The 18,769-nt window shown below is 41.3% G+C and overlaps 1 protein-coding gene and 2 gene segments (V, D, J or C); all 3 read left to right on the top strand.

Annotated features, from left to right (window-relative positions):
- Nucleotides 1–284: 284 nt before the first annotated feature.
- Nucleotides 285–760, top strand: LOC310773149 (Ig lambda-3 chain C region-like). The segment is given in 2 exons: nucleotides 285–291; nucleotides 438–760.
- Nucleotides 761–3,539: 2,779 nt separating this feature from the next.
- Nucleotides 3,540–4,717, top strand: LOC310773148 (Ig lambda-1 chain C region-like). The segment is given in 2 exons: nucleotides 3,540–3,575; nucleotides 4,395–4,717.
- Nucleotides 4,718–7,130: 2,413 nt separating this feature from the next.
- On the top strand, nucleotides 7,131–16,722 carry LOC310772767 (receptor expression-enhancing protein 6-like). Its single transcript, XM_083632685.1, has 6 exons — nucleotides 7,131–7,150; nucleotides 7,250–7,399; nucleotides 10,788–10,881; nucleotides 12,276–12,414; nucleotides 13,159–13,327; nucleotides 15,280–16,722. Exons 2-6 carry the CDS (start codon nucleotides 7,282–7,284, stop codon nucleotides 15,315–15,317), a joined length of 558 nt encoding a protein of 185 aa, XP_083488811.1. The 5' UTR covers nucleotides 7,131–7,150; nucleotides 7,250–7,281; the 3' UTR covers nucleotides 15,318–16,722.
- The last annotated feature ends 2,047 nt before the right edge of the window (nucleotides 16,723–18,769 follow it).

The raw sequence follows: 18,769 nt of genomic DNA, 5'->3' as shown, positions 1-18,769 counted from the left end.
TTTAATTATGATTTCAGAAATTCACTTTTAGCTTTAAAGTTTCCCAAAAACAAATTGCCATTTATATTTTCTGTGGATGCCTTTAAAATACATTTATCGTTTCAAACTTAAACTTAAACTGGGTCAAGTGGGCGGGGCAACATAAGGTGAATAGCTTGTAACATTTCTTCATGGTTCATTAGCTGGTGAAAAGGAAGTGAAACAGACAGGGAAGAAGCTGTTTTAACTGTTGAAGCCAACAAACATTTACATTTCTGATACAAAAGTCATTGCAGCAGATAGGGATGGATTGTCGGATATGAACAGATCGAGATGTCATTATTGGTCATCATTTAGATTTTAGTCATTTAACTCATTGTCTAATTCTGAGTGACTTATGAGTGCATCCTCTCATCTCCTCTCCTCCTCTCTCCTCCCCTCTCCTCTCTCTCCTCCAGTGTGTGTGGTGCGGCCCACCTTGACCCTCCTCATCCCCTCCAGAGTGGAGCTGCAGCAGGAGGGTGCCACACTGGTATGTGTGGCCAGTGGGGGCTTCCCCTCAGCCTGGAGGCTGGGCTGGAGGGTGGGGGGCAGCAACAGCCCCTCAGGGGTGTCACACAGCCTGGAGGTCCTGGGGAGGGACGGCCGCTACAACTGCAGCAGCACCCTGAGCCTCCCTGCAGACCAGTGGAGGAAGGCGGGCTCACTGAGCTGTGAGGCCGGTCTGAATGGCCAGATGCCTGTCACTCAAACCCTGGACCCTGACCGCTACTCTGATTAGAGCTTTGGAAAAGCATCTAAAAATGTTCTTCTGTGCTGAAGATGACGACTCAGGTTTTTCATTTTGTAACTTTCTACAGCATCCTTACATTTGGTTTGAATTGGAATTTTTTCAAACTGAACTGTATTTCACATGTTTCATTCCAAAATATAGTTGTATAAAAATTGTGGCAGAAATGCATTACCATAACCAAAGAAAAAGAAACAAAAAAAGAATTATAAGTTCATCTCTGTGTTTGTTATTCATTATGAGAGATGTCCACTTGATCTTCCCAATATCCTGCTCCTACCAGCTCACTTGATTGCAAAGTTCAAGTTTCTACTCTTTTTAATAGCACAAGGGATGGTTATCAGGTGTGTTGATAAAACGTTTACTCTTGACTTTTGCATATAGAGAATACTGTAGTACATTTTTTGATGTGCAATAATTATATTGTTGAAATGTTGAGGAACAAATGTGTTTTTGTTATTGTTGTTTATAGCACCTATAAAGCATTAGATTTGCATTACTTTGTGTGAACTTTTCTTTATTAAGTTATAAAACTGTTGACCGTTGCTATATTCTAGGAGAGGTAAAACCTCACCAACCCACTCATTAAAAAGTTGAGTTTCTCTGGGGATGTGAGTTTAAAACTGCCTGTTGAAAAATGTCTTCCAGCATGTTTCAGTATTATTTAGAGTCACTGTGGTTCTGCTTGATGACATGTGTGCAGGGCCAGAGTGCTGTGTTCAGTGGACCAGGTCTCCACATCACAGTCTCTTCCATAAGCCTCAGCACCTGCAGCGAGCTGTTTTCAAGGCAGGCAATCTGAAGGAGGTTTTTGTACGGCTCCAAATCACTGTGAACACTCCGCCATGACCACCAAGACAGTGGTAATCTCCAATATCGTCAGCCTGAACACCACTGATGGTTAGAGTGTAGTGAGAACCAGATCTACTGCCACTGAATCTAGATTGAGTTCCTGAGTTGAGAGTTGATGCTTTGTATATAAGAAGTTTAGGAGGCTGTCCAGGTTTCTGAAGGTACCAGCTGAGATCAGCACCAATATTTGAACTTCCTGTGGAGCTAATGGACACAGTCCCTCCAAGACTAACAGACTTGGATTTGTCAGACTGAGTCAGAAAGTTGTTGGCAGAAGACTCTGAAATAAAGAAGTGAAATATGAGTCAGTAGAACAGCAGTGTATAGGGAGAAGAGAGAAATAGAAAGCAGATTTTAAGTAAAAGGCAAGTAGATGTATATGAATTGCACCACATAGAAATATCAGAACAATATTAGATATATGTTCAAAAATTCTCACCCTGACTCAGGAAAACCAACATGACAAGCAGAGCGATTGGCAACATCATCCTGCAGTTTTAGGTGAGAGTGCATGGAAACAGTTCAGACTTGCTGTGATATAAGCATTTAAACTCAGAGGAGCAGTGATGCATAACAGTCATGCAAAATACATGGTAGGCAAACACACACCTGTTCCTGTGAAACAGAAGAGGGGGAGGTGAGGTGGAGGAGAGTGAGAGCACATCCCTTCCTGTGTTTTTCTCTGCTGTTTCTCTGTCATTGCAACTATTAGCCTGTCCTTTTTACAGTACTCCATCCTTGTCCATGTGTCCATATCACACTGAACAGAGCTCGCTTCCCCCAGCAGCTTTTGGTTATCTTCTACTGTTGCACCACAGAAAGCAAGCATTATTACCATGTAGTAGGGGTGTCAAAATTAATCGTATAATCGATGCATCGCGATGCGGACGTGTGAATCGAATCGAATCGTTGACAGATGAATCGTTTAAATCGTTTATGTTTAAATTTCTGTTGACATTCAGATTTTAAAGCACTTTAAAGTAAAAAAGGGACTTGATATTTATCTGACTGCTTGTATTAATTGATGAAAAAGTAGCCATGTGCAGTAAAAATATAGAAAATTGAGGATTTGATACTTGGAGCTGCAATACTGTTGGAGCTGTATCGAGATGCATCGTGGAATCGAATCATTGACAGATGAATTGTAATCTAATCAAATCGTGAGGCCAGGAAGATTCACAGGCCTACCATGTAGTAACAGTGTTACACCAGCTGCACTGTTGCTGGCCAGAAAGACCAGCAGCAGGTAGAGAAGACGGCCCAGCATTATCATCGAGGCTCTACTCCCAGACCTGGAAACAGTTCTGGGAGGAGGAAAGCTAGATGAGCCGCTGCTTTCAGAAGGCATGCAGACACTGTTTGCTTGTTCCTGTAACATCTAGCAATTGCCGAGGGTCCATATAATATATGCCCCAACAACCAGACTAAAAAAACACTTTCTCTTCAGAAGCTGTCACCAGGCTTTCACTCACTCAGAATTCCCCATTGAAGAGTGAAAAGAATATTAATCTGTGTCCTCTAATATTTTGGAAAATGAATATCAGTTTTTACAGGTTTTACAATAGATCTAAATATGCAGCACATTACTTTCACTGGCATGCCGTGCTTTACATTTACATTATGTCAGAATAATTGATATATACCTTTATATTATTTGAATGTTTTCACACATAGTCTAATGTTGATGCAGTAAGTTAATAACACAACCTTTTGTAGTATTTTGTTGCATATCTTAATCATATGAATCTGGTATTGTAATGCGCTGGAGCCTGGACTGCTGGTGGTCTCTGCTGCTGCACTCACAGTATCATCAGTGTTGGGCTGTACATGTTTGTTTGTCACATATGGGTGTTGTGTGCTCACTGTTGTGTGAAGGAGGTTTTTGTACGGCGTCTTAACCAGCTTCAATCACTGTGGTACACGTTTGGTGGAGGAACCAAACTCATCCTAAACAGTAAGTCTCAATTTTCTATGATCTGTGAAAATAGCTTTTAAGATATAATTGCTGAAACTGATGAAATGCCAAACTGTTTCTCATGAATATAATATTACTGTTCTATATAGCTAAGATAAGAAAAGTAAAATTTGCCCTTGATGTTAGCATACATCATTTTTAATTTTGAAAAGACTCTTCCATTTAAAAATGAGAACAACATCACTTGAAGAAAAGATTTACCTTCAGTGCATGGGGAGGTTTAACAGATTAGGGAAGACAATAATACTACTAATTGATTAGTGACAGGAAAAAATACTGCTGTACGAGATAACTTTAAAATTTAATTATTTCTTTGTTAATTGTCATTGAAGATTAGAGACAATTTTCCTACATTATGATAGCAACCAACCATTTAACATATATTTTGAAAAGTTGCTGCCAATTGTGAACATATTTTAGTCAAATTGCTATGAAATTTTGAATAATTTTATTCATGTGATCTGAAATAATTTTTTTAATAACAGTCTGTAAATTGGAATGACTTCTGTTCAATTTACAGTCGATGTGTCTCTAAAGAAATGCACAACAGTAATTTAAATTGCTAATTTTATATTGCTGAATTTCAAAATTTCCATAGGTTAAATTACTTATATTGAAAAAAGGGGAATTTTATTTTCTCTAATAATCAATATTGTGTGATGGATTAGTGTTAAACTAACCTGCATACAGCCAACATACTTCAGTGTTAAACTGTCATTCAGCATAACTGCCACCTGTCCAGCTGTGTGTTGTACAGCAGCAGTGAATCTCATGTGTCTCTCTGCTCTCCCTCTACAGTAGCTGGCCCCATGGTCAGGCCCTCAGTCTCTCTGCTTCCCCCCTCCTTTGAGGAGCTCTCTGGGGGCTCGGCCACACTGGTCTGCCTGCTGACTGGCTACTCTCCTCAGGAAGCCGTGGTGAGCTGGGAGGTGGACAGTACAGAGGTGATAGAGGGGGTCCTGACCAGCTCAGAGGAGGAGGAGAGTGGACGCTACAGGAGCAGCAGCACCCTGACCCTGAGCCAGGACCGCTGGATGGAAGGAGAGCTGTACTCCTGCAGCGTGCTCCATCATGACCACACCCAGACCCAGTCCCTCCACAGGAGCCAGTGTGAGGGCTAGGGGGGCTGGAGGAAGCTGCAGGACAGGAGGAGGGACAACAACACCTGCTACTCTCATCTACACAGATTTAATGTTAGAGTCAGATAAAGCTTTGTGCAATAGAGAATTACACTGCTATTGTATTGGATAAAACAGTTTGGTAGTGTGTGTTAAGCTGCTAGATGCAAGTGTGCTTGATAACTGCCATGTTGATGATTGATTGCTAATAAAGCTTACTCTGATCAATAACATGATTAACTGTATCAGTCATTATTACCTTTATGGACAGCACGCAGAAATTAAATGGATTTATAGTTTGAATTGATACACAATCTCCTCTCTGTGGAAAATTAACATTTTGAACATATAGGTTCCTAGTATAGAGGATGGGTCAAATGCAGAGGATGAATTTCCCCATGGGGATAAATAAAGGATAACTTAATTACTTGACTTAACTTAACTTAACTTAACTTAACATCTTGGATGTAAATGATCATGCACATCTTAGTTTCACTACCGTTTTCAACTGTGAATGGAAGTAAAAAATTAAACCCTTAGAGATCAAATAGACTGTGAAATATATTTTACTTTGATCATGGACTGTTTAATCAATATTTGTAAAGATGAGTATACTATTATCATAAAGTATTGAGACGTGAAGGTCCTCCCCCACAACAATGAGCTAAACCGTTCTAAATTATGAAATGTATAATAGAGAATATAATGGTTGTGTTTGGTGAGGTCAGACTCAGCTCTGTGTTCAGTGGTCTGTGTCAGTTCTGTTCTGTTCCCCTTCAGCAGCAATCTGACTGAGGGAGGTTTTTGTACGACTCCAAATCACTGTGTGAACAGATGGACACTGCTAATGTAATAGAAACTCTGACAGTAATAAACTGGTCATCTTCAGCCAGAGCTCCACTGATGGTCAAAGTGAACTTAGTGAAGTTAGTCCTGGTTCCACTGCCACTAAACTGAGCTGCTGTTCCTGATTCAAGTTGATTCACAAGTTTTATTAGGAGCTTAGGAGGCTCTCCAGATCTCTGTTGATACCAGTGCATGTTATTATTACTATAACAGCTGTGTTGGTTTTGCACGTCAGAGTGGCAGTGGATCCTGCTGTAACTCACTACTGGAGGCTGAGTCACAGTCACCTGACTGCTGGATCCTGAAAAGTGTTTGCTCATAAATGTATTAGGTGAATACATTAGGTGAATATATATATATATATATATATATATATATATATATATATATATATATATATATATATATATATATATATATATATATATATATCTATATATATATATATATATATAGATATATATATATAGATATATATATATATATATATATATATATATATATATATATATATATATAGATATATATAGATATATATATATATCTATATATATAGATATATATATATATATATACCAAACAAACTCATCCTAAAAAGTATCAACTAGGCTATGCTTGAAACTTGAATAGAATATGCAATAATTTAATTTAATTGACGGATTAAAAATGTTTTAAAACTTCTGACTTTGTGGCCCTTTTTTCTCTACTGTTTCTCTGTCATTGCAAAGTAACGGGCTGTTCCCATACATTGATCCAGGGCGTCCTCTGCTGCCAGCTAAGCGCATTAACAGCCACTCGCTTTGACACTAGATTCAAATAGAATAGATATGACAGGGCAGGGATGTCTTTAACCCACCTGTTTAGGTTAACATTAATCTTTAAATTGTTAGTAACCAAGATGGTATTATGCAAACTGATGTAGCCTACTTTACCTGAGGTTTGGGGTTTTAAGGAAAAAATCAGCATCGGTTGATATTTTTTTGGAAATATAATTGCTTTTTGATTAAATTGCTGGTTGTTGGCTTTATGGTAATGCCCGGAGGTAAAAGTTGACCAGCTTTTCTCCTTCAGAGAAAACAAAATATTATTATTATTATTATTATTATTATTATTATTATTATTATTATTATTATTATTATTAATAACATATCTATATACGTTTTCTTTCTTTCTTTACACAGTAGCTAGCCTACAAGCTTGTTTGAACAATAAAGCATGGTTCTTACCTTAAAATGATCATTTATGGATATTCAATTCGATCATTATAATAGCCTAAGTAAGAATTATCATGTGGGCCTACACATAAGTGTTTTTCTGTGTATTATCTTCTTCCAGGAGACCAAACAATAGGCTACATTGTTCCAAAGTAAATTTTCTGGACATCCCTTCCACAAAACCGTCGTTTTTATCACAATGCTGCATGTTGACCGGCGGAGTTCTCTGATTGGCCTGAGGTGTTTCAAACTCCTCCCACAATAGCAACGGAGCTCTCTGATTGGTCTGACGTCTTTCAAACTCCTCCCACCCTTGCTCGTGAGTCGGGAGACGGGGAGAGTCGACCACAGCCAGGCAGGCAGCAGCAGCTTTCGGGCAAGTTGTCAAATTACGGATTAGTAAAATCACGTGTTGGGTTGATATAAATCGTTCTCATCAGCACGGGGTTACATTTGGTTTTTCTGTTTTGTGTAGACCACAGGTTGGTTCAGAGGCCCGAATTCAAGATGTTTGCCCAGATGAAGGACCGCTGCACGACTCTGCTGTACGAGAAGAACTTTGTGACTGACCAGCTGGCAACGCTGGAGCAAAAAACCGGAGTTCGGAGAGAATATATCGCCGCGGGTACGTTAAAAGTAGCCTAAGCAAACTCATTCTTGTATGGAGAAACTGTGAATGAGATTGGTCTTGCCCCGGGTGGATCACCATGTCGGACCCTAGTTATGTAAGCCCACCCTCGGCCAACCAACCAGCTCAGCACATTCTCGCTCCAGTTGGGTCATTATCACTTGTAGCCTATCTTCTTGTTACCTTCAAGTGGCAAGTGTTTCTGCAGGCACACGAACTACCTCTGGCAGGAGTTGTCTACCCTGGCACTTTAATTTCACTTGTATGGTTTCCTGTAATTTTGCTGTATCATTTTATTACCCTCTTTAGATTTGAATGCCAAAGTTCATTAAACTCAGGCCTTTATGATACTAGATTAGTCACTTCCATATTCATACCTACACCCATATCAGAATATTGGTGTGATTAAACTGCTGCTAATCGCCAGTGTCAACAGCTGGTCCCAGGGGTATTTTTAACTTTCCTGAAATATCCTGGCTGAGATGGAGGAAGAGGAAGACTAGTTTAGGATGACCTGTCACTGTCAGCTTTGGAGAGTTATGTCCTCTTGACACTGCTAGTAATCCGCTTGTGTAGTTGAAATCTTTTTGCAATTGTTCTTTGCTACCAGGGATTGTAGCCACTCAACCAGGATAACATGTTTGCCTGGGTCATCTACATTCAAACCCATTGCCTTTAGATCAAAATTGATCCACACAGCTATGGATCACATGCTTCACTTGGTTTGCACCCCTACTCTGATGTTCATTTTAGTAGCCCTTGTCAAGGACGCAGAAGATGTGAAATGCTATGGATATTGAACGCTACATGTGAAATTCTCTGTTGTGTGTGCATGGTCATGTGTTTGCAAATCCTTCCTTAGGGGTTTTTCCCTGCAGGTTGGGGTTTACTCCATCATCTAGGACTAGACAGCAGAGCAAATAGGCAGATCACCCCTGATCCTGAGGACTCTTCAAGGTTCAAGCAAACATCAAACCCACTGAAGTGTTCTCGATTAAGAGAGTGCATCCTTACTACCTGCAGGGCACAGTTACCCTATCAGGATCAATAACATATCACTTTATCAGGAACATTCAGTTCACATTCAGTCAAAGGTGTCAATTGCTATAGTTGACTAAACCCTGTGGTAGTTTCTGATTATATTGCCCTGAAAGCAAACACAACCAATCTAGTGCTCCCACACAAATGTACGGTATGTATAGTATTATATGGGAAATGCTATTTGACTCATCTCTGTTCTGCGTAATAAGGGTGAACCACAGAGAGCTGTCAAATTATACCATAACTGGACTTTTGCCATAACAGAAAACTTGGCTTGTGGTGACTGCAGTGTATATAAGCACTTTTTGGTCAAAGCCAACAGCTTGTGTGAAGAATTGCAACAGACATTTCCATCATGGGAGGACTTTAATGTTGGCTCAGTGTAACGTTTGTTGTTTAGATCAGTACTGGAGAGAAAAGTAGAGTGCGCACATCTGGGCACAACCGGGAGCATCCTAATTCCAGTGTGCGGACCTTATTTTATTTTTTATAGATCATTACTGGAACCGTAAGTCCATGCTGACTCTTATGACACTCTAAAGTGTGAAGAGTAATGGCAACCGGTGTAAAAAGGCCTACCCTCCTCTGTAGATGCAGCCAGGCTCTGCCTGAATTCATGGTTTCATAACCAATATGTATCCCACACTGTGCCCTCAACATCAAAGCATCACAAGACCTGCTGTTACACATAATTTGGGGTTTCAGCCCAGTTGGAATTACTGTAACAGTATGAGTCATACTTGACATGGTTACACAACTGCCTTGCTGACTCTGATGGCCCTTTGGCTGACTTTTGTTTTCCAACACAGCTCAAGAGGAGGACGTGTTTTCATTGAAGGCTGTAAATAAGACTGTCAAATGTTTTCGACAGTGACTTATGGGGCCTTTTCTTGGAGCTCTTCCGGAGTCGCTTACTGACAGTAGAGCTAGAAGAGATGGCTTGTAGGTTTTCAGATGGTTTTTCAGTTGAGAGGTTGGTAGTTCTAGTCACAAACATGTGTTTATGAGCCTGCAGTCGAGGGTAATAAAGCCTCAGGCAATGATTTCCCTATGCAAACCAGTTCCTCCTTTTGTGTCTTGTCCCTTTTATTTTTAACCAGTTTGACCAGTTCTGTCTCCATTAGAGAGACAGTGGGCACTGCACGGCAGACTGGCAAACTGCATGCAGATTTGAATGAGCTGCGACCAACAAAGCAAATGAGATGGTAAAAGTAGGTTGCCACAGTGTTAAAGGTCACCTCTTGTGCTTTGGATACCCACCTGATCATTGAATAAGTGTAGGCATTGTGTTAGGTATCTCATGATAGTTGGATTTTATATCAAATGTTGAGATCTGTAATTCTGTGTAGATTTGAATTGTCTGTGATGTTAGCTTATGCATCTACCCTACCCGAGGGTGGGCCTGCCATGTGTCTTGTCTAGGGAGTGAACGATGTAAAATATTATCGTTTATTGCGATAAAAACATGGCCATGCAGGAGAAATGCCTCACGCCTTGCCAAGGTTACAACGGTTGCATGCAGGCTTATATGCATACTAGTGTTCCTTCTGAGAGTGTTTAGTGCCAGTGGGCACATTGTCACACCTCTGCGAGCAAAACTAGCCAGAACATGCTGACAATTTTGCACTTCAATCTATCTTGAAAAGGATCACGGTTTGGCACATCTCACTCTAAGCCACAATGATCGAAAAGTGCCACCACAGTGTTCTGCTTTTTCTTTTTTCTTTCTTTTTTACTAAAACAGGTTCGATGTAGTACACTTTGACTCTATGCCACAGCGCCAGTTGGACTTCCGGTATGTTTTAGTGCCATTTTCAAGAGTTTGATGATTATCAGGATAATATTGTTAATTGCAATTATTTTGGCCAGGATAATTCTGACATGAAATCTTCATATCGTCCCATGCCTACTCTTGTCTTCTTTTTTTGCCTGTCTGTATGTGGAATCTTTCACATACTTGAGGTCTATAGATCAGGATATTTCACATGGCCACGCTAGCTTTGAGGTTCTCTCTGTAGTATTATCTCTGTATTATAGCCCATCTCCCCCACTGAATGGATTTGAATATCAGTGTTTGAGTTTTGGATTAGTGCTCCTCCATATCCTGTTGTTGTACTATCCTGGCATCCTGCTCTCTGACACGCCCCCTTCAGACTGATTTCATATGACTTGACATTTGCACTTGTTTGTCAAATACATGGGAAACCTTCCCCTTCCCTCCCTGTCCCTCCTCTCCCTCCTGTAACACCAGCGCTGCCCCTCCTCTCCCTCCTGTAACACCAGCGCTGTCCCTCCTCTCCCTCCTGTAACACCAGCGCTGCCCCTCCTCTTCTCTCTTGTCCAGGTGCCGTGGCTTTAGTTGGACTGTATCTTCTACTTGGACATGGAGCCTCACTTCTCTGCAACCTGATTGGCTTCATCTATCCAGCCTATTTCTCGTATGTATGAAGCTTAATTTCGACACACACACACACACAAATAAATATATATATATATATATATATATATATATATATATATATATATATATATATATATATATATATATCTCTATCAAGGGAAAAGTACTTGTGCACAATCCAAGCAGGGTCACATGCTGGTCACAGCAAGCAGGATCCAAAATACCATAAAAACAGTCTTTACAGGAACAAGTCCATACGAAGTTGACCGCACACTCCAGAAGAACAGGGTGACCAAAGTTGTATCAAATTATCATATTTATTTTATGAAGAACAACGCATTTCGCAGGCTTGCTGCTTCATCAGGTTCATACTTCGTATGGACTTGTTCCTGTAAAGACTGTTTTTATGGTATATATATATATATATAATGGAAAAACTGCATTTTTAAGGATGATGTAAAGGATGATGCATTTAAGTCAGACTTAGTGTGGCCTATGCATCCAATGTAAGAAATGTGGTTAAAAAACTAAATCTTTATTTTTCAGTGAACTAAATCTTTATTTTTCAGTGTTTTTTCCTTTTCTTTTCTCTCTCACTTCACTTCCATGACCCAAACATTCCTCACAATGTCGAAGGAAAGAGTGTAATTGGACGTTTTCTTTTTAATTTGACTTGATCCCTGCCATCAACGTTTTGCTTGTTCACTGTGTGTGTATCACTCCAAATTTTCACTGCGCCTCCTCCTGCTAGCTGCTGTTAGGCTACTCGCCCCACAATTGCCACAAAGTAAACCCATGCCTTGCGGCACATCGCTGCCTGCCTGCCTCTCAGTGGTTGGAAATATTACCGTTTCTGCTTGCTTGCTTGCTTGCTTGGGAACTACACTCGTGCAATCCTGGTGGAACTGTTTTTGTTTGCGGAGCGGAGGCAAGCCGCAAGCGAGACTAGACTTGACACAGCCCAGTGCAGGCAGCAGCAGCGGCATTCAGGAGCTGCGTGCTGGAAGCGCAAATCAGCCTACACACACAGCATGGATTAAAAACCACTGACAGCCAGGTCTAAAACACGGAACAATTTAGAAGCAATTTATGAGAGAGACTGTTGTTTATTAGTAATGACATAACGTCAGCCATGCATTTCCTTGTTGGAAATTATGGATCGACTGCACTCTGCAACAATCAGATTTTGATTGACAGGCAGCATGTCTTCCCCCAACGGCGTTCAGGCACCGAAAGTCTTACCGGAACTGCGCACCGGACGGTTCCGGCCCACTTTCACCAGTGCTTGTAAATTCAAGTAGGCAAAAGAAAAGAAAAATGCTACTTAAATCCAGCAGCTCAGACTCACAGTTGGAGACTCTTAATTGTGACCTTCTGTTCATTAGCTGACCTTAAACCTCCTTAATTGAACCTGTCCTCCTGTCCACTCAGCATCAAAGCCATTGAGAGCGAAAACAAGGATGACGACACACAGTGGCTGACCTACTGGGTTGTCTATGGGGTCTTCAGCATCGCAGAGGCCTTCTCTGACATCTTCCTCTCCTGGTTCCCCTTTTACTATGCTGGCAAGGTAGTTCAACCTTTTTGTCTTTTCTGCACGTTAATTTTGCACATTGGCCACCCCAAATGGCAGCAAGAGGTAACCGTTTGAAAAAATGAAACTTCAATACCCAGAAATCAAGTAATGTGACAGACAGCTGCACACAGCGCGAGAGGCAAAATACCTCATGCGGTTGTGTTCAGCATTATCTGGATGGAGCACTCGATTGCTGCTGTTAGACAGTTTTTATTTTACTGCAGCTTTGTGAAGTTCCTTTAACTGACACCAGAGTTTCATTTGGGGCATGGGATGCTCATTACTTTTGCAGCCCCATGTTGTGATTTAGGATAATGAGACTGCTGCCTAGTGCAACATTGTCAGCCAGGCCATGTAGCTTCTGATGTCAATAGGATTTTTCATGATTTTGAATTTGAAAATGGCTTGGTGGGAAATATTTTGCCAATTCTGAAAATGTGAAAAATAGGATTAAAAACAATGTATTTTTTTACTGTGTAGTGAGTGTTGGTAAAATGTAGAAATAATTGAAAACAACATCAATGGGGTCTTTTTAGTGTAGGAGTGTGTCAGCATTTTGGGTTCAGCATGTTTTAAATGTATATTCTTTGCTGTGCAGCATGTTAAGGATCTTACCACATGCTCCAACATACCATTTTGATAGTAATTGCTGCACCTACTGTCAGCATTGTCTGTTTTATTGAACAGATTTCAGACCTCAGCATCAAGTATACCATCTCTTTTGCACTCTCCCCACAGTGCCTGTTCTTGATATGGTGTATGGCTCCAGTGCAGTGGAACGGTGCAAACCTTTTGTACAAGCGTGTGGTCCGGCCTTTTTTCATGCAGCACGAGGCCACCATGGATAACATGATCAACGACCTGAGCAACAAGGCTAAGAACATGACAAAGGATGTCACCAAAGAGGGTGAGCCATTGAGTACATGCACATGTTGCAAAAACTAATCTCTCTAGATAAACCTGCACATCACCTGTTTACTATTAAAACCTTGGCAAAAACACTCTATTGTCTCATGAACCAGGTTTTTGCCTGGTAAAACACACTATTGTGTCATGAACCAGGTTTTAGCCTGGTAAAACACTATTGTCTCATGAACCAGGTTTTAGCCTGGTAAAACCATCCACCACCATTATGTTTGGCTCAATTTTTTTTTTTTTTTTTTTTAACCTTTATTTAACCAGATAAGACATTTGAGATACAAGATCTCTTTTGCGAATGTGATCTGGCCAAGAAGGCAGCAATTACAAGCCAGGTTACAATCAACATAAATTACAGTACATATAAAGGAAACATAAAAACAGGGCTATAGAGCTGAAACATTTCAAAAAAGCAAGGACAACCAAGTACATCATAAAATACCACATCCAAGGGTAATAAATAACACAGGATCAAGAACGTAAAAACATATGGCCTAAAAACAAAATTTACAGGTCAAAAAGGGCAAAGTAAAACTAGACATTACTACAGGAGCAGCTTGAAGTAAGAACTTCAGATAGAGCATGTTTAAAACTGGACAGAGGAATGGAAGAGACCAGTTTTAAACGGGACTGCAGGTCGTTCCACGACCAGGGACCAAAGTAGGAGAGACTCTTTTTTCCAGATTCTGTTCGCATAATTGGCACTTTGAATTTCAACCAGCTATTTGATCTTAAGTTATGGGAGTTGTTTATCGCTACAAACGTAGAGCAGATGTATGAGGGTAGTCTGCCCAGGATGGCCTTGTATATGAACATGTACCAATGTCGCATTCTGCGCAGGGCAAGGGAGGACCATCCAACCAGGTCGTACAAGGTGCAATGATGAGTCCTGTAACCTGAGTTTGTGATATATCTCAGAGCGGCATGGTAGAGGGAGTCCAGTTTAGACAAGGAAGTAGGGCTAGAAAGACTGTAAACAACATCACCATAGTCTAGCTGAGATATAAAAAGGCTTTCAACCAGGTGTTTACGGGCAAGGAGAAACAGGCTTTAAGCCTATACAAGAAACTGAGCGTAAATTTAAGCTTCTTAGACAAAGTGGAAATATGCAATTTAAAGTTAAGGTGATTATCAAACCAGAAGCCTAGGTATTTATAAGACTCAATGAACTCAATGGGTGCACCATCAAGTGTACATAGAGGAGGCGAGGAGGGCACAGTGTTACCATGTGCGAACAGCATGGCTTTGGTTTTGCTCGCATTTAGAAGAAGTTTAGAGTCAATTAAGGCATGCTGGAGGATGGAGAAATCGGCTTGGAGGTTATTTACTGCAGTCTCGAGAGAAGGAGCGGAGGCATATAAAACTGTATCGTCAGCATACATATGATATTTAGAATGCTTTAGGCCGTCACAGATTCCGTTTGCATAAATTAAAAAGAGGAGGGGCCCCATGGATCAGTCTGGCCTTCTGCCTGCCCCCAGTGATTTCAAAGTCAAACACGAGTCAAGTCCACGGACCAATCAGGGACCTGCCCTGTAGTTGACAACATAACCGGCCAATCAGGGCTGCCGCTGGCACAATGGTAATGGCGTCCCCTGAAGCAATGAGGGGTAATGTTAATGTTAGTAGAGTAAACACAGCCATAAGTGCAGTTATTGCAGAAATGGACTCAATAACAACAATTAAACAAGAACAAGAGTTTTCGCCATTCTTCCGATTGGATTTGGATTGGATTTAGTGATGTTGTTTGGCTGAAGGGAGTTGTCTGTCAAGGCAAGTGCTCCCACCCACTGAAATTGTTGCGGGCGGCTGGAAGTCCAGACTGATACGTAGAGTGAAACAGAATGTGAGGTCATGTGATCAACATGGTTTTTACCAGGCTATTTATTTTCCTGTCTGTGAACATAACAGTATTTTTTCCTTCTGTTTTTATTCCGGCAGCTACTAATCTGCTCCTCAACCATGACAAAGAGCAGTGACGGGCAGATGGAAGGCTACATGTGTGTGCAAGGGTGTGTGTGGCTGAGTGATTGTACGCTTGTATGAGTGCATTGCTGTTTTTTTGTCTCCCTCTCCCTCCGCCATGACGAAAGATGATAATTGGTCCCGTCATGCTGTTAAGTGAAGCTTCACGTTCCTGACTATTAATAAAAGGCGTGTTTGTTTGTTCACATCAGTTTACTGCCAAGACTGCCACCTTTTCTATGATCTCATCTTTTTGAGTACGTCAATGCTAAACTGACATCTCAACAGCCTTTTATTGTTCTCCTGTCCATCTGCACTAGTCTGACAAAATAGGTGGGGAAAAGATTGTTGATCGCAAAAATTATTATCCACCTGTGCTTTTCAGTACCACTGGAGATCAAGTAGTACAATATTTTGTTTGTAATCTGATAATGTCACGGTTCTAAAAGCAGGGTTCATTGACACTTAAAGGGATAGTTTGCATTTTTTAAAGTCTAGCCCTATTTGCTACTTAGCAATGATGATGTTGATTGGTAGAGTTCTTTCTCAGCACAATCCATCCTGTTCCTCATAATAGCTCTGGAAAGTTGGGCAAAAACGAAGCAAAGGTCAATGGGGTCACGCTCCTGTATGTACAAGCTGACTGAAGCTCACTGAAATTTACTTTGTGTGACTGTGGACGAAATTTCAGCAAGCCTCAGTCAGCATTGACCTTGCATTCATTTTTACCCAACTTTCCAGAGCTACTATGAGGAACAGCATGGATTGTGCTGAGAAAGAACTCTACCAATCAACATCATCATTGGTAAGTAGCAAATAGGGCTAGACTTAAAAAAAAATGGAACTATCCCTTTAAGAAGAGCATAATCTCACTTAACCACAATGGCAACTTTGACCTGTGAATAGTGTCTTCATGCTCTCGATGCCTTGTTCTGTGTGTATTGGGTGAACTCATGTGCCAAGCATTCCAAGTCTGATCGAGTGGGAAGCTTCTCACTTTATAAGTTTAACTGGAAGATTTCTATGTTTAGTTTTGTAATGTCTTATTTTTGTCTCATAATGATGGTGTAATAAAACTGGAATCCTGATGAACTGAAGAGTAATGTCTTTGTGTTGGGCCTTAACTTAAATCGCTTTGAGTTGCTTGTTGTATATGAAAGGTGCTATACAATGATGATGATTGTTAATTTGGACATAGAGATATAACACAAAAAAGTTGTCAGTTAAATTGAGCATATTTAACAGCCTCTATCTTTTCTACTCTACTGACATGTCGAAGGTGATGCCAGCCTCTCTGGTCCTTTTCGTGCAGCAGTTTGGTCCAAATCAGGACAACAGTGGTTGCTTCCCATAGACAGCTGTTGTAGTTGCTGGTAAACTGTGCCCAGGTATAAGATGGTGGATGATGGTTATCCCACAGTGTATGACATAATGTCCCCTCTAGTGTCATATCTCTGCTTTCAGATTTGTTGTTGCTCCTGCTGCAGGTCCGCTCAACATGCAGTGTCATTCTTTACAAAGTGGGAATTGCGATGCATTCTTTCATCATGCATCATTTCATTTAATCTTCTGCTATCCATCTTGCATGTGTCGATGTCACTTTATTATAAGAGATATTTAATTTGGGAATGAAACTCCTCACTGTTATTTAGCAAGCTAGAATCCACCAATGAGGATTTACTTACTACAGGGGAAATACTGATGTCATGCACAATTTCTCACTGATCCTACACATACACTTAGGCTTTTGACCTGTCACCTTAAAATGCATTTACTGGTATTCAGACAGCCCAACAGCCCATGCTATGATTAGTGTTTGACTCTGCGTTCACGCTTGGGGGGGCTCTGAATGGCACACCCTTTGTGTCTGTGCGCTGGATGTAATGCATGGGAAAATGGTGGACAGAGAGACAGGGCAATGGCCGCACACCGCCACAGGGAGAGGAAGGCACCCATCTGGAAATGGCTGCTGTGAAGATCTGTCTGCCGAGCGTTTGTTATATCGCCACAGCCACTGTGGCCGATGGAAGTCAAGGAGTATTGATTTAACAGAAATGGGACACAGAAACCAATCATTGCATTGTGTTGCTCTCCCTCTCTCTTGCTGTGTGTGTGTGTGTGTGTGTGTGTGTGTGTGTGTGTCACACAGCAAGAGAGAGGGAGAGCCGTGAGAGGCCTTGTATTGAGTGCATAGCCTGTAATGGTGCAGGAGAACAGCTGGAAAGAGAAGTCTCCGGGGGAACAGAGAGAGGAAAGGAGTGATGTGGAGTTTGACACGTCACACACTGATTTTTAGCTATTTTTCCTGTTGCAAGGCGCCTCTGTTGATCAATCACGAGGCTCAACTTGTTTTCTGGTCCACAATTCTCTCCACTTCCAAGCCGACTGCTTGCATAATGTTTTTCTCCTAACCAACCCTACATTATCCATTGACCCCAGATTTTCTGTTAATTATTTCCACACACGCAAAAAAAACTATAAATACTACTTCTAATCAAGCTGTCTGCTCGTCTGACCATCAGTGCAGCGTTTGTAATGCTGCACTTCCCGCGGCTCACCGAGAGAGGGAGACAGACGCAAGGCTGGCCTGCTGTTTTGGCTGGTTGTGGTTGGTGAGTCATACTGTGGATCTGTCACGTACAGACAAACACAGCTCAAACAAGGCCTGGTCTCACTCGACTAACAGGCCATTATTCTCGCCAAGGTGGGGCTTGCTCACTCACACGTTACACACATTAACGGAAATGGGCGACAGACAGTAAAATTCAGTGGATGATACAGGATGTGGATGTCTCTCACACATCCTCTTATTGGTCTGTTTTACTTCCTCGTTTATCGATCGTGTGTGCACCCTGTGATCTCCCTCCCCCTGGATGGAAGAGTGATTTCTTGCACCCCGTCTGTCTCCCTGCCTTCTGTCAGGCCTTGTCCGTGCCGTGGTGCTGAAACACAAAAACGTCGCTGTCCGTGGTGCTGAACCACAATGCTGTCGCAGAAACGCTGTAATTTCGCTGTCCATGGTGCTGATCGGGACTGCAACTGGATCTCAGACAGTGAATAAAAACCAGACGTGTGTTGGTAAATTAAAAGTTGGTTGAGCCCTGACCTCCAGTCGTTCCAGTCCAGAAAATCACCCCCCCCCTTCCGACCCGACCCCCATCATCCTACATCGGTTGCTGCCCCTCAAACTCCCCTGGCGCCTGAGAGATCAGATAGATCAGGTAGCTTCTTGGCTGTGGTTGAAACATCAAGAGAATCGTTGGGAAATTAAATGGGCTCTGCTTAGATTACATTTTTGACTGTGAATTTGATCAGTTATGTGAATGTGATTTGTTGCTGGGGGACCATCAATATTTTTTCTTATTATTATTACAGCTTATAAAACCTTGACGACCCATGACGTGCCTAAGCCAATGACAACATTCATAATTTAGATTGTAACTATACTAATTGTAGTTTAAATGTA

This window comes from Poromitra crassiceps, assembly GCF_964638095.1.
Source record: "Poromitra crassiceps genome assembly, chromosome: 3".
Lineage (NCBI taxonomy): Eukaryota > Metazoa > Chordata > Actinopteri > Beryciformes > Melamphaidae > Poromitra > Poromitra crassiceps.
Note: the sequence above shows the minus strand (reverse complement) of the source record. Positions and strands in the feature narration are given on the sequence as shown.

Bases quoted from the DNA above. Each gene is read 5' to 3' on its own strand.
- LOC310772767 (XM_083632685.1), top strand. From the start codon at position 7,282: ATGTTTGCCCAGATGAAGGACCGCTGCACGACTCTGCTGTACGAGAAG. The intron at 10,882-12,275 runs GTATGTATGAAG...CTGTCCACTCAG, and splicing joins ATCTATCCAGCCTATTTCTC to CATCAAAGCCATTGAGAGCG. The intron at 12,415-13,158 runs GTAGTTCAACCT...CTCTCCCCACAG, and splicing joins CCTTTTACTATGCTGGCAAG to TGCCTGTTCTTGATATGGTG.